Genomic DNA, 14,614 nt, shown 5'->3' with positions numbered 1-14,614 from the left:
GTGGCGGGGAGTCTAAGACTGGGCCGCGGGCTTAGAGGATAGGGCAGTGAGGGGCATGTGGCTGGTCCAGCAGGTGGAGGTCCCGGGGGCTTGGGTGCATGGAGGGGGCTCAGGAGTAGGGGTGGAGACAGCCCCCACCAGAGCAGGGCAGGGGGACTGGGCTCCCTGGGCAGAAGGCTTGAGATGTCTGCCCCTCCCTCCTGGCCATGGGCTCCCTGGAGAAGGGGCAGGAAGAGCTGGGCAGGCCTGGGGGAGGGGATGGGCAAGGAGGCACCTGGTCCAGCCTGGGCCCAGGAAAGGCTTCTAGGACCTGGGGACCTTACTCCAGAAGAGGCCTGGCACGGCCCGCCTGCTGCAGGCCAGCCCAAGCCATGTGCTCCCCTCCCCAACCTCTCCCCTGGGCTCCACAGGTGGCTGTGTGCCCCAGTGCTGACCGGAGGTGCCTCTGCCCATCTTGGGGGGGCACGCTAAGGCTTGGAGTATAGAGGCCCAGCCAGCCCCAGGAGAGACAGAGCCCCTCACCTGTATGTCCTCCCACCCCACTAGTGCTGGCTTGTAGTGGTTTCCAAATCTCTCCTGGGGGCCTCCAGGCCCAGCCACAGCCACCCCGGCCTGGTTGAAGTTGACTCCAGGACTTGCCCGCCACTCCCTCTGCTCCCCTCCCATCCTTGCTAGCCTGTGGCACCTCCCTAGCTGCCCCTGGTCCTCTGTCTGCCCAGCCCCTCGCAGTCCCCCCACAACTCCTGCACACTGCCCCAGGCAGTGGCGCCCACATACACACTCCCAGGCTAAGTTTCGCCCCTTGGGCACCTGGGGAGTACTTGATCCTAGGTTGGCTGGGGGTAAAATGGCCTAGGTCCCAGTTAAAAATCTCAGGCTGCGAGGTAGCACACAGATGGCTCCCCACAGTCACACCTGGGCACCTGTCCTGCCAGCTGTGGCACTGAACAAACCCCTCACCCCATGGCAGGGAGGAGGCAGGGCACTGTGCCCAGCAGGCACACTCTCACGAGGGAGGTGACAGGCAGCAACCCACTGGGCAGCCAAAGCAGGGATGGAGCAACTTTGCAAAATGCTGACCAGCAGGTGGAGAGCCCAGGTCCCCAGAGCACAGAATGCATCCCACTCCTTGCCAGATTTGGCACCCCCATTCACCCTGCACAGCTCTGGGCAGACTAACCCAGATGGCCTCAGCACTGAGTTCTTGTTAGGGGCTCTGCCCTGGCCCCGGGGTGATGTGGAACAGGAACCAGAAGAGCCCCGTTAACATCAAGGGGGTTAATGTCCACACAGGGCTGTCTGACGTCCCCGTTGGGTCCTGCAGCACACAGTATTCTTAATCCCACTTCACAGATCAGACAGCTGTGGCTTACACCCCAGCAGGTGTGGCTGGGCCAGGAGGTGGCTTTGATTTTCACACTCCTGTGCCACCAGCCCTGAATCTTGTGTGTGGGAGCACTAATCTCCATTTTGCTGGGATATCTGGGGGACGCTAGCAAGTCCCTGAACCTCAAGGGCCCTGGTTTCCTTATCTGTAAACTGCGCATGCAGAAATACATAAGGAAGTGCATATAAAGCTTTCACATCAGTCTGAAGGCTGAAAGTGCTCAGGTTTTACAGTTTTTTGTTATATTTTGTTGGCCACAGCCCTCCACTACATTTAGAACTTCTGTAGGGTTGGTCCAGCCACCTTATGCCACAAAACTCTCCAGCCTGCTGGTCCCACCCTCAAGAGCACCCAAGCCACTGACCTCAAAAATCAGTGAGAGGGAAAATCAAGGAGCACTGAGCAGCGCTGAGGCCAGTCCCACACCTCCTGGGCCAACCTTAGGGTCCTCGTCCCACTTAGGGCGACTTCCCTCTCTAGAAAGAGCTTCTTTGGCCAGAGAAGGCAGCGCCTGCCTCTGGGAATATTCCCACCCTTCAGACCAGACACAAACCACACAGCCCTCCACTCTTGGAAGCCCCTCTCGACTCTGGCGGCGGATCTTTGCCTCCTTCTCTGGGGCTAGGGCCCCTCCTTCAGCCCTGGTGTCCACTGAGCAGCTCTGAGCCTCAGTTTCCCCACTGATACTCTCAGAGGCCTGGCTCTTAGGCTCAAACTGTCTGCGCCCTTCCCCCAAGGCCCAGCCTTTCCCGGGGCCACTCTGTGTCCGGTGGGGAGGGGAGTCGTTTGCAGTCCCACGCGAGACCCCCGAGCAGACCTCGAGGCCCCGAGGCCCTGTCCGCCCGCGGAGCCAGTGTTGCAGCTGGCCCTGGGCATAGGTTCCTGAGCGTGTTGTGCACAGACCCGCCGCGTGCACGCCCAAGCCCAGAGTCACTCAAGACGCGCCTCGCGTCCCCACCTGCCTGGCGCTGGGTCGGGAATTGGCGGACCGGCGCGCTCCGCTTCCTCTCGGCAATGTGTCCAGCCGCAGCGCCCTCATTGGCCGCACGCCCCGCTGCTGGCCATTGGTCCGCGGCCCCTACTTTACATAGGCCGCCCTGGCCCAATCGGCGCGCCGAGCCTACTTAACATGCACGACCGCCACCAGTCAGCGCGCGCGGGGGCCGGGCCACCACGTGCTGTTGCTAAGCTTGGGCTTCTAAATTGTTACTACCGCGGCCGGCCTATCGGAACCGAGCTTCGCATCTGTCAACATTGTCGGCCCGGCCCGAGGCGCTCGGCCTGTCCCCATTGGCCTCGGCCCAGCTCAGTGCCCGCCCCCGGAGTCGCAGCGCCTGCTTCCATTGGCTGCGCTGGCCGCCGCTCGCCCTTATGTGTCAATTTGAGGGCCCGAGGCGGAGGGTGGCGGCCGAGCGCACAGCGAGTCTGCGGAGTCTGGGAAGTGGTGCTGCGGCCGTGCGGGGCGGGCGGCGAGCGGAGCCGGCCAGAGTGGGCCGGGCAGCGGCCGCCGCCGTCCACGGGCGTGCGGGCGGCGCGGGCAGGAGGATGGAGCTGAATTCCCTGCTGATCCTGCTGGAGGCGGCCGAGTACCTGGAGCGCAGGGACCGAGGTAGCGCCCGCGCCCCTTTGTGCGCCGGACGGCGGGCGGGCGGCGGGGCGCGGGCGGGGTGGGGGCCCGCTGACCGCGCCGTCTGTCCGCAGAGGCCGAGCACGGCTACGCCTCAGTGCTGCCCTTCGACGGCGACTTTGCCAGGAAGAAAACAAAGGCGGCCGGCCTGGTGCGCAAGGCCCCGAACAACAGGTACCGCCCCCCGTGCGGCTGCCCCCCGCCCGGCCCGAAGCCAGTTCCGCTCGGCCCGGCCCGAGCTCAGCCCCGTCCCCATCCAGAGAGTCCTGCCGGGCGTATCCCCGGCCCGCAGCCTTCGCTGTGCCGCCGCGCGCCCCGGCGGCCAGCCTGGAGGAGGAGGCGCGCTGGGCCGCGGCCGCAGCCCCGCCCGCGCGCCCCGCCCGCGCCGTCGCCATCTTCCCGCGGCCGCGCCTCCTCGGCCTCTCGCGTAAACAGTGCCACGCGTACAGCGCCCGCCGCCTGGGGTCTCCTCCCGCAGCCGCTCCCGTCCCCAAGTTGTTCTGGACTTTTCCAGGCAGGAAAAAACTTGTCAGTGGGCGCTGGCCGGTGCCCCGCGCGTCCCGAGAAACTGAGGCTCAGTCGGGGCGCCGTGGGGCTGCCGGCCCTCACCCCTTCTCTCCGCGGGTGGGTGGGCCGGCTCTCTCTGTCTGCCCCCAGGAGCCAAGCCCCCTCAGGAGCCTGGACAAAGAAGGCGCGCGGAGGCCCTACCCGGGCCCCCACTCCTCCCAAAGTGTCCACCGCGCCTGCCCGGCCTCCAGACACAGTGAAACTCCAGCTACAAGTGCAGGGGTCGTCTTCTTTGGGACAGGAGGCCTGTTTAAGAGAGCAGAAAGAGGGGGTTGGCTGCAAGGGCAGGCTCCGTGAAGGAGTTCCTCCTGGTGCCAGCTACTGCCTCCATGCCATTGGGCCCTGTGGTCCGATTGCAGAAGCCCTAAAGCAGGGTGCATGCACTTCCCTGGGTGGGGAGTGGGGACCCTGAGCTAGGGCTCTCCCCGGAGTTTCCACTCTCCTGGCTGCTGTGAAGATCATGGCACACCTGACATTGTCTGGGGGCCCACCTTGGCCCAGCTACTTCCATGTCACCAGGCTGGGAGCTGCACTCGCAGGGGGCTTCAGGGCCCCTTGGCAGAGGGTGCGGCTCATTCCTGTGGCCTGCCTGTTCTTGGGAAACAGAAAGGCTGGCACGGGGACCCATCTCTGTGGTGTCCTGGCGTCCTCAACCTGGCCAAGAATTGGTTGAGTCTCCAGCTGCCCTGTCTGGGACCTGTCTCTGAGTCCCAGCCCCTGGTCCCCTGTTGGGGACAATTCAGAGAAGGACATGAGTGTGTTGGGGACTCCTCAGTTAGCAAGCCTGGCCCTTGATGCCTTCCTTCCCCGTCCCAAGTCCCTGCCACCTGTATAAAACTGCAGGATGTGACCGCAGGTTCCTATGGCTTGGAGTACCCAAAACTGACACCAGAATCATAGCTGAGGCTTCCTCAGTGCTTTCTCTGCACAACGTGTTTCACACACACAACTGATTAATCTTCCCCCTAGCTCCACGAAGGTGACGTTATTTTTAGTCTTCATTTACCGCCGAGGAAACCGAGGCACAGAGAGATTCAGTTACTTGGCTGAAGCCACTCATCCATCTCTGATGATTCCTGTCCTGAGGTGGGGTCCTGGCCTTCCACACCTGCTGGGATGGGGACCTGGGGGCACTGGTGAGGGATGTGGAGGGCTCCCCAGCTGGGCCCACCTCCCTGCAGCTCCCCTGGGCAGTGTCTGACTACCCCCGTGCCTCAGGCAGCCCCAGGCTGACAGATATGGCCTCTTCCTTGGCAGTCGCTGCCCTTGAGGCTGTCCTCAGCCAGGCCAGACAAGGAGCTGGGGCAGAGGGTCCTGGAGCCTCTGACTTGGTGGGGCAGCCCCACCCGCATCTGTGGGGCTTGTGTGTCCTGCCTAGGTGAGGGAAAGGGATAGGGCACAGCAGGGACCAGGCTGAGAGGTTGGTAGCAGGCAGGAGGGCAGGGTTGGGTCTAGGGGAGACGTGGCCCTAGTGGCTGCTGTGGTTCAGCAGGAGGGGCCTGGAGCCAGCCCGCGGGGGTTGGGTTCTAAAAAAGTGAGCAGACAAGGGCTGAGGTGATGCTGGAAGCATTTGGCACAGCCTTGGAGGGGGCTAGCCCCACCTCCCCTCAGGGACAGGATTCTCCTGGGACCTGTGGCACACACCTCCTTTGCAAGGGCCCCAAGGGTCTCTGGACCCAGGAAGAACTCCTGGGAAGGAGGGCTGGCCCCTCTGCATCCCCCAGGCTGCCCGGACAGTGCCGCTCTGCCTCCAGGGTGGGGTCTAGCCCGGAGGTTACATGGGGAGGCCCAGCAGCTGGCAGCCCCAGGGCCCTGTTGGCTGCAGCAGGCCACGGAGGCAGGTAGGTGGGGTAGGCAATCCAGCCTGAGGGGTGGGGACAGGAGACACCAAATTCCAAGTTCCTGGAGCAGGAGAGGGTAGGAGCAAGCAGGCAGTGGTCAGCAGAAGCTTCAGGAAAGGGCAGGGGTCTGGAGCAGGGAGAGGGCTCAGGGCTTAGTCTGGATGTGCCTCAAGTGGCCTGGGCTCTCTGCTCATGTGTGCAGCAGCCTGGGAGGCCTGGCTGGCCTCTGGGGTCCCCCTGCACCGGGAGGTGACCTGGAGCTGGGAGCTTGGCTCCGCTGCATCATTGTTCTCCAGGGCAAATGCATTGGCACTGCAGCCGTGTTGTGTGCGGTGTTCTGTGCCTTGTCCAAATGGGTCAGACAGGTGGCATGAGCTGCAGGCAGGACCCCTGTCCCCAGAGAGCTGAGACTGGGCCCAGGACGGCCACTCCAGCCAGAGCATGGCTCCTGAGGGAAGCAGGAGGGCCAGCCTCTGTGTCCCCCTGCACTCACTGCAGCAAGCACCCAGGTCTCAGAAGCCCCCTCATGGGCTGACCTGGCTGAGACTTCTCTGTCCCTGGGTGTCCCTATTGGTCCTGTGAGCTGTGATCACGTGGGTATGTGAACCTGACAGTCTGGTGTTGTCAGGACAGTACCACCCTGTCTCCTGAGAACCTGGCCTCCGTTCTCTGAGCTCAACCTGCCGTTGGTCCTCTGTGCTCGCCCATGTTGGTTCCAAGGACACAGCGAGCCTTAGGGAGGGGGGAGCAGAGAAGACAGGCTGCTGGCTGCCCGGGCAGCTGTCGGGCGCTGGGTGGGTCACCCTCAGGACTGGCTATTGCTGCTCCCTGGGCCTCCCCCACCATTTCCCAAAGGGGTCCGGGAGCCCTTGTGGGCCTTGCTAAGTGGCCCAGTGGCCCTGGACACCCTAGACCCACCTGTACCTCCATGCCTCCCTGTCCTCATGGCTCAGTGTGTGGTTCCTGCAGGCCCTTGGCTGGCAGCTGCTCATCTGCCCCAGCCCTCACCACCCTGGGCCATTTTGGATCCCAGACCCACCTAGCTGCGGTCTGCAGGTCCTTGCTCCCCCCTCCCCCCCAGCCACTGGTCTTTATATTCTGGTGGTTGGGTAGTACAGTGAGCTCTGTCTTTCTGTCTCTCTGAACAGGTCTTCACACAACGAGCTAGAAAAGCACAGGTAAGTGACACCTCCCCAATCCCCCAGTTGAACTGCCTGACACACCTGGTCCCCCTCTGCTGAGGGGATGCTGTGGCTGCTGAGCCCCCTACCTGGCCTGGCCTGAGCGTGGCTGACTATGCTACCAGGCTCTGCCCTCATCTTGGGAGGGGTCTTCCTTAAAGGAGAAGGCCAGGGTCACTGTTGTGCTGGGAGGTGGGAGGTGGGGGGTGGGGGGCTGCCCAAGCTTTGCTCCAGGGAGTTTAGCCTGGGGGCCAGAGCCAGATGGTGGCAGGGCTTTGGAGCAGGACCCCTTGTGCAGTGGATGACGGGCTGTGATCAGGAGTTGGGCCCTCTGGCCCCTCAGCCCCATGCCCTTTGCCTCTGTCCTTTCTGGGGTCTGCCTTCCAAGGAGCCATGCTAGAATCTTGTCCAAGGGCCAGTGTGGGGGCAGCTAGTCCCAGGCCAAATGGGCCTGGTGGGAAGCTCTGGCCCAGGGCAGGATTCAGGTGAGCCCCCTTCGTGTCCACTTAACTGCAGGGCTGGGTCCATGGGGGAGCACGGCCACCTAGGAGTCCTTCTGCTCCAGCCCCAGTTAGCCCGGGGCCCTGCACGTAACGCTACTGGGTGTCTCTTCCCTAACTGGTGCTGGCCTGAGGCTGCTAGGGCTGCAGACCCAGCTGTGCCAACAGGGATGTGGTACAGTGAGCTCGGGAGTCTTGGGTGGGTACAAAGGCTCCATGGGCTAGGCAGCGCCAAAGGCAGGAGCCCTCTGCCAGGACGAGGGAGACCCCCTGAGGGATGCTGGGTGATCGTTGCTCCTGACTTTGCACCCATCTGTGAAATGGGTCAGTTCTTTCTTCCCTTCTGGCAGGGGCAGTTCTACATGCCAGTTGAACCTTCCTTGGCCTGCTCTGGCAGGTCTGGCACTCGGCCAGTTCTCCACCTTCCCCCCGTGTCTGCACCCACGGCAGCACCAACTTCTGCTCCCCCAGGATTCAGGCTGCTAGCTAGGGCGGTCAGCTGGGCAGGGGCAGAACGCCATGTTCTCTGAGGAACTGAACTTCCTGGACTGGCCATGTGTGTTTGGGGGGTTCCCTAGAGACCACAGAGGCGGGGGCAGGTGCAGGGCCCGAGGAAACTGGGCCAGGACTGGAGTTGCTTCCAGGCCAGAGGAGATGAGCCTGGCTTTGTCTGGGACCTAGAACCTGGACAGGCCAAGTGGGGGAAGGATAGACGGGGGGATGCCACTGGGGGAGGGTGGGTGGCAAGGATGTGGCAGCCTCTGACCACTGCAGCTGCTCCTTGGCTTTGGCCTTGGCCTTGGCCTCTGCCATCTCCTCCAGAGATGTGAAACATGGGTGGAGAGGAGGGAGATAGGTGGGCAGCCTGGTGACTCTGTAGGCTCCCCCACATCAGTGCAAGGGTCTCTGCTTCTGGCTGGCCAAGAGGCAAGTGTGGGCAGCCCTGAGCACCCACAGGTCTGGAGCTTAGGGCTCTGGCAGGGACTTCAATCATAGCCTACCTGTGGCTGGCCCAAGGCTGATGCCGGATGCTCCTGGCTGCTGGCCATAGGAAGGGCTGCGTGTTGTCCCAAGGAAGGAAGGAAGCACCTGGCTGGGCCACCAGCCACCCCTGGGAGGCAGGCCCTGGACATCAACCTCTCTGGAGGTGTCCCCTCACTGGGGCTGGGCTGGGCCTGTGGGACTTCCCCTTGCATGTTCTCAGCCAAGCCAGGCCACCCTGAGGCCTGCCTAGCCCTACTCCCTCCCCTTCCTCTGCTGTAGCTGAGCACCTCCAGCAGGGCTGCTCAGCGTTGCTCAGCTGCTGACTCCAGGGGCTGGGGCTTGAGGAGGCCACACATTTCTTGGTCTGGTGATCCTCATGGCCCAGCTCTAGGCTTTGGCCCTAGCACAATTGTGGGGAGGGTCCGTGGCCTGCCTCCTGGCCCTCAGCACTCCCTGCAGTGGCAGGGCCCATCCTAGAATCCCAGAGGCCAGTCCAGAGTCCTTAGTGGGCCCTGCCAATTTCCACCCCCAAGCATAGAGACGCTTGTCCAGTTCTTGGGTAGACCCCTCCCTCTGCGGGGCAGCCACGTGCAGCCTTCACAAACCACACAAGGAATGTGGGTTTGTTAGCAACAACTAGAAAAGGCAGGTCAACGCAGGGGGAGAGTGGGAGTTGCCCTTGCTCATGTCCCCACGGCCCCCCAGGACCACTGGTCAGTGTATTTCCTTGCTGCTGCTTCTCAGGCAGCCAGGCCTGGCATGGTTTAGAGTGTGGCTCTGCTGGCTGGCTGGGACCCTGGCATGGAGCCAAGACCTCTAGAAGCTCTGGGTCCTCCTCTAAGGATTGGGTCTGCAGGGGAAGCTGGGATGGGCTGGGCCCACGCCAAGGGTCTGGCTGCGGCAGCCCCGGTGACGGAGCTGCTGTTGGTTCCAGAGGCAAGTTCTGCCTCCTGAGTCCACACAGTCTTCCTTGAGGAAGTGGTGGGTTTTAGAAGTGCCTTGGAATGCTTAGGACAGCCACAGGGTACTGGCAGAGGGCCTGGGGAGCTGCAGCAGCTTCAGGAGGAAGGCTTAGTGAGAGCCCAATGAGGCTGCAGGCTGTGGGACTTTGGGGCTCATAAGGGCAGGCCCCACCCAGGGTCCCACAGCGGGCTATTGACAGAGCGAGTTCCAGGCCCTGGCCCTGGCCTGCCCTGTCACAGCTGTTGCCCAGGGCAGGGAGCTACGAGGACCTGTGCGGCCTGCAGCCCTGGACATGCTGCCAAGTATTGATAGTGCACGTGTGTGGTCACATGGCCTCCCTTTGTCTCTTGAGGAAAGTCTGTTTTATGATTTCTAAAGCAGTCTGCTCACCCTTGCACCCCAGAGACTGCATCCCAGGCACTCGGGAGGCTGCTCCTCCACACAGGTGCTAATGTAGCTGGGATAGGAAGGGGACCTCATTATCTATAATTCCTCACTTGGTCTCTCGCCTGACACCGAGTAAGTGTGTCCTCTGAGTCGCACGCTCTGCGTCGCCTGCTCCCTACCACCTGCTCGGGTCCTTAGCAGTGCCCCTCTGGTTACCCCCTCTGGTAACTCGAGGGGGTCTCCAGACCATACTGCAGAGAACATTGGTGAGCGCAAGTGTTGCATTCCCGGGGGGACAGTTTTGCAGTACCAGGGTCCTAGAAGTAGAGGCGCCAGCCAGTGGTTGGTGATGATTGTGCCAAAGCCCTTCAGAACTTTGTCCCTTCGCTCTCCCACCAGCAAACTGTGAACTGTTCCCTGCACCGACCAGGGAAGAGCCAGTCCCTCCTTTCCTTTTCAGCCCATTGGAAGGGTGACAATTTGTATCTCCTTGTTTGAGTTTTCATTTCCTGGGTTGCGTGTGAGATGGAGTCAGTGTTATGTTAGATTAGCCTCGTATTCTGCAACTTGGTTGCTTGTGTCTTTTGCCTGCTGTCATGTTGACGTATTCCTCTGTTCATTTTTGATGTGTATGTGCTCAGAATATCAGAAACACTAACTGTGTGTCTTTTATATGTATTGCAGATATTTTTCTACTGTTATTTGTCTTTTAGCTGTGTTTTTTTTCTGTCTTGTACAAATGTCCTTGATTGTAATAGCAATATGTGGTTTTTTTAGCATAGAAAACCTGGAAAATACAGAAAAGCACAAAGCTGAAGAAATAAACGTTGCCAACCGCATCACCTGGAGATGCACGCTTCCTGTGCTTCATTGTGTTTTGTTGAGTCTCTTGTGTGCGTCTGCTGTTTTATTTTTTTAAACAAAATTGGGTCACTTGTCACATATGTGGTTCCGTATTCCAATTTTTTTTCACTTAACATTCATGATGTGACAATGTAGATACACTAAAATGATAATGAGGCCATCTTTGGGTGGTGGAATTTGGGGATACTTCTAATTTTTTTTCTTTTTGTTGATATGCATCTTCTAATTTTTCCACAGTAGTCATGTGCTGCTGATGTAATTAAATGGTGGATTGTAAAAATTGCCATTTGCTCTATAACAAGTGGGCCAGGAAAGGAGGGCCCCTGGCAGTATCCCCACCTACAACCTTAGTACAGTGGTGGCTGCAAGATGGTGGGGACACACCCTCACCCAGCTTGGTGCCTCTTGTCCACACAGTTCCTGGGGTGATGGGTCCTGGCACTGCCCCCCTGGGGGGTGAGGAGGCTGAGGTTCCAGGCAGTTAAGGCAGTCATGGAACGGTGGCCTGGGATCCCTCCCTATGCCTGTGTAAAGTTGGGGGGGTGGTGTTGAAGATCCTCCAACATTGAGGTAGAGTCAGTATCAGTACAGATTCATACCAGCTTCAGTCTTGTGTCCTGGAAGTTCTTCTTAAGGTTTAACTCAGGTTCACCCAGAAGAACTTCTAGGTCCTACGGTGCTGTGGGCTGGGGCACTGGGTGAGGTGCTTTGTCAGTGGAGGTTGCTGTGTGGATGTGGGTGACAGCTGTAGTGGCCACAGGTTGCAGTCCTCCCCTGAGGGGCAGGGCTGTTATGGCTCTGCAGACTCCCTGCACCCAGCAGCTCCTCCTCTGGGCTTCAGGCTTCTCTGTCCAGAGGACATGGCTGTCCTGCCTGCTTCCCTCCCAGGGAGACTGAATTTGCTGGGGCTTTGGAACACTGGGAGCAGAGATGACAAGGTGGGGATGCTCGATGTTAACACTGCTTGGGGAAAGGAGCATACACAGGCATTGGCGACAACAGGGCAGTTGGGCAGCAGGTTTCCAAAAGCCTCAAAAAATACTCCTATCCCTTGACCTGGCAGTTCCACTCCTAAGAATCTCTCCTAAGCAGAGCATCCTATGTTTGCAAGTGATCTTGGCAACCCGTGGGGCTGGGCAGTCTGCTGTTGGGCACAGCGGTGATGAAGCCCACCGGTGTCCTGGGGTGCTGGGCCGGTGGGGTGTGGATGTGGCAGAGGCCCAGGCCAAGTCAGAGAGCTCCTGGGGGTGAGCACCACCAGCCAGTCCTCCCAGGACCAGCCAGGAGAGGCAGTGTTTGTGCAAGAGCAGGTCTAGGAGAAAGTCCAGGCCCTTTTGAGGCCCACGATGAACAAATTCTGGAGGACTGTGGCATATGAACAACTACCACTGAGTATTATAGCTCTAGTTTTGTGAAAAAATGGATTAATCTGTGTGGATACTGGGACAAACTCTGGAATGAAGCAGTTTCCAAAGGGAGACCAAACTCAGGATTGGAGAGGGCTGGTCCTCAGGTCTTCTTGACCTGGGTGGACTTGTTTCTGTGGTGACAAGAGCCACCAGAGATCGCGTTGTCTGCAGCGAGGTGAGGGGATGTAAATCATGTCTGAGTCCCCCAGACCTCGGTGTACCTGCCCAGCTCCCATTGCCTCCCCCTGCCCTGCCCCTTTGGCCACCCGGACTCCAGATGCGGGGCTGTGGAAGCGGGGCAGGCAGGGGCTCTTGGGCAGTGCCTGGTGGTGGTGCTCTGAGGCTCTGGCAGGGCCATGGTGGTCTGGGCTTACCCTTGTCCAGAGGGTGCCAGGCCAGGAGGGGGATCTTTGGAGTAAGGTTGGGGGCGGTACAGGGCCCAGCCAGCTGCTCCTGCCTCCTCCAGACCTCTCAGACCAGCCCTGCCTGCCATCACCCCCACGGCTCTGCCACCCCTACCTGATGGTTCCATCTCTGGCTCTTTCAGACGAGCCAAACTCAGGCTCTACCTGGAGCAGCTCAAGCAGCTGGTGCCCCTGGGCCCCGACAGCACCCGCCACACCACGCTGAGCCTCCTGAAGCGTGCCAAGGTGCACATCAAGGTGAGCGGGGCTGTGCCCTCTGCCCCTGCCCTGTCCAGCTGCCTTGGCTGACCTCAGCCCATTCCTGTGTGGCCTCAGGATGCACCTGGTGGTGGGCGTGGGAGGTAGGGCAGCACTTCGACCAGAGGGCCCGGGGGTGGGTGGGGAGCTGCTTGGTAGGTGCCTACTGGGGCCTGGGTGTCTTTGCTGGGGCTGAGGGAGCAGCAGCAGGAGCTGCCTGGGCTGAGATTACGTGGCTTGTACCAGGTTTTATTGGGTGGTAACAGGGTAGGAGGGGGCAGGGCATGGGGATGAGGGAGACATTGCCTGAGACAGGCCCCCCCATAGTCTTTAGACTGAGACCTGCTGGTTTGGGGTCTGGTGACATTTTGGCCCATCAGGGTGAATGTCCATCCCCTTTAAGGGCTTCCTCTGCCTGCACAGGCAAGGGCACCTCCAGTTTGGGTGGCAGAAGCTTTGAGAGGGGAATGGTCAGAGCCCTGAGGGCCCTCAGAGAGCAGAGCAGGCAGTGTCTGAGCTGGGCCCACGGGAAGGTTTAGAGAGGGCAAGGTGCTACAAGTACCTCTGTGGCATAGGCCAAAGCCCAAGACAGGCAGGGCCTAGAGTGTTTGAGAAGAGCTGTTTTGGGTAGGGCTGTCCTGGAGAAGGTTCCAGCTGAAGGCTGGGTAGCACTGACCCAGGGCTTCAAGCCCACACGACTCTGCTTGACTAAGGCTGGCTGGCCACTGGGGGTGCTCACAGGGCTAAGAGGTAGCACCTGTGGGTGACCACCTGGCTGGAACGGGGAGGGGCACACATCAGGCTGTGGGGGGCTAGCAGGGACTGGGCACCCTGTGGCCCCTGGCCCGGCTGAGCTGTATGGGGGATGAGGAGCTTGCCCTGCCCAGTCCTCTGTGCCTGGCACCTGGTGCGGAGACACTCCTTCCTTGCCGAAGGCTCACAGCTCCCCCACCCCCAGAAACTGGAGGAGCAGGACCGCCGGGCACTGAGCATCAAGGAGCAGCTGCAGCGGGAGCATCGCTTCCTGAAGCGGCGCCTGGAGCAGCTGTCAGTGCAGAGCGTGGAGCGCGTGCGCACAGATAGCACAGGCTCTGCTGTCTCCACGGATGACTCGGAGCAAGGTGGGGACGTGGGCCCAGGCCTCTTGCAGCTCCCCAGGGGGATGGCAGAGGAGGCATCTGGGGTAGGGTCAGGAATGACAGGGTGTCCCCAGTACGATCTGAGCACGCTGCATGCCTTAGCTCATTGGTCATCACCACCTGCATGCAGAAGGGACGGGACAAGGAGGGTGAGGTGCAGAGGTTGGGCAATGTGCCCACATCGGGGCCAGAGCCAGGCTTGGCCCCGGCAGTATGCTTCAGGGGCTGGGTTCTTACCTAGAGCCCGTCCTAGTGTCTGCTGCCTCAGGATGCAGATAGAAGTTCCGCACCTATTGCCAGAGCTTCTGCTTCCAGAAGAGGGAGAGAGACCCTCGCTGTGAAGGAGCCCTAGGCTGGTGCCCACAGCATGCCTCACCCCACCTGTCTCTGTTCTCCTCAGAAGTGGACATAGAGGGCATGGAGTTTGGTCCCGGTGAGCTGGACAGTGTTGGCAGCAGCAGTGACGTGGACGACCACTACAGCCTGCAGAGTGGTGGCAGCAGCGACGGTGGTTATGGGCCCCATTGCCGGCGGCCTGGCTGCCCTGGCCTCTTGTAGGCCCTGTGCCCTCTGCTCCTGGCCTGCCCATCTGCCCGGCCAAGCGTGTCAGCCCTCCAGGCCTCCCTCGACTGACGTCAGCCTTGCCACAGGCCCACTGCTGTACCATTCTGGAAGCTCCAGCTGCCGCCTGGGCTGCCCGCCTCTGCCCACTTACTGGTCAGGGCCCGCTGAGCCACCCACCCCTCCCAGCTGGGCAGGGCCCTCTGCAGGGAGGCAGGGCCTAGTTCCTGTGTCCCGGAGCCCAGCGTAGCCACCCATGGTCTGTTCTCAGATTCCTAAGCATTCCAGAAGTATTAAATGTCATTGCTGCAAACCTCGGCGGGCGCCGTGTGAGGAGCTTAATGACCACCACAGGGAGCTCAGACCCCAACCCTGGATCCCAGGAGAAAGGATCGGACCGAGGAAGAAAGGAAGGAAGGAAGGAAGGCGAGGCTGTCTGTCTGTCCGTCTGTCTATCTGTTGGTCCACGTGGGCTCCTGAGGAGTGGATGGAGGGATCCACGAAGGGCGGGACTTGGGTGAGCACCTGAGGCAGGTGGGTGG

At 60.8% G+C, this 14,614-nt stretch overlaps 1 protein-coding gene across 2 annotated transcripts; it reads left to right on the top strand.

The window, feature by feature from the left end:
• Window positions 1-2,764: 2,764 nt before the first annotated feature.
• Window positions 2,765-14,389, top strand: MXD4 (MAX dimerization protein 4). Of its 2 annotated transcripts, XM_045528188.1 has the most exons (7): window positions 2,822-2,996; window positions 3,089-3,188; window positions 4,551-4,667; window positions 6,571-6,600; window positions 12,258-12,372; window positions 13,331-13,493; window positions 13,912-14,389. In XM_045528188.1, the coding sequence occupies exons 1-7, from the start codon at window positions 2,933-2,935 to the stop codon at window positions 14,067-14,069; spliced, it is 747 nt and encodes a 248-aa protein (XP_045384144.1). In that variant the 5' UTR covers window positions 2,822-2,932; the 3' UTR covers window positions 14,070-14,389. The 2 variants fall into 2 exon arrangements, with proteins under 2 accessions (XP_045384145.1, XP_045384144.1); XM_045528189.1 differs by lacking the exon at window positions 4,551-4,667 and having other exon boundaries at window positions 2,765-2,996.
• The last annotated feature ends 225 nt before the right edge of the window (window positions 14,390-14,614 follow it).

Source organism: Lemur catta, chromosome 17, assembly GCF_020740605.2.
Source record: "Lemur catta isolate mLemCat1 chromosome 17, mLemCat1.pri, whole genome shotgun sequence".
Taxonomy (NCBI): Eukaryota; Metazoa; Chordata; class Mammalia; order Primates; family Lemuridae; genus Lemur; species Lemur catta.
Note: the sequence above shows the minus strand (reverse complement) of the source record. Positions and strands in the feature narration are given on the sequence as shown.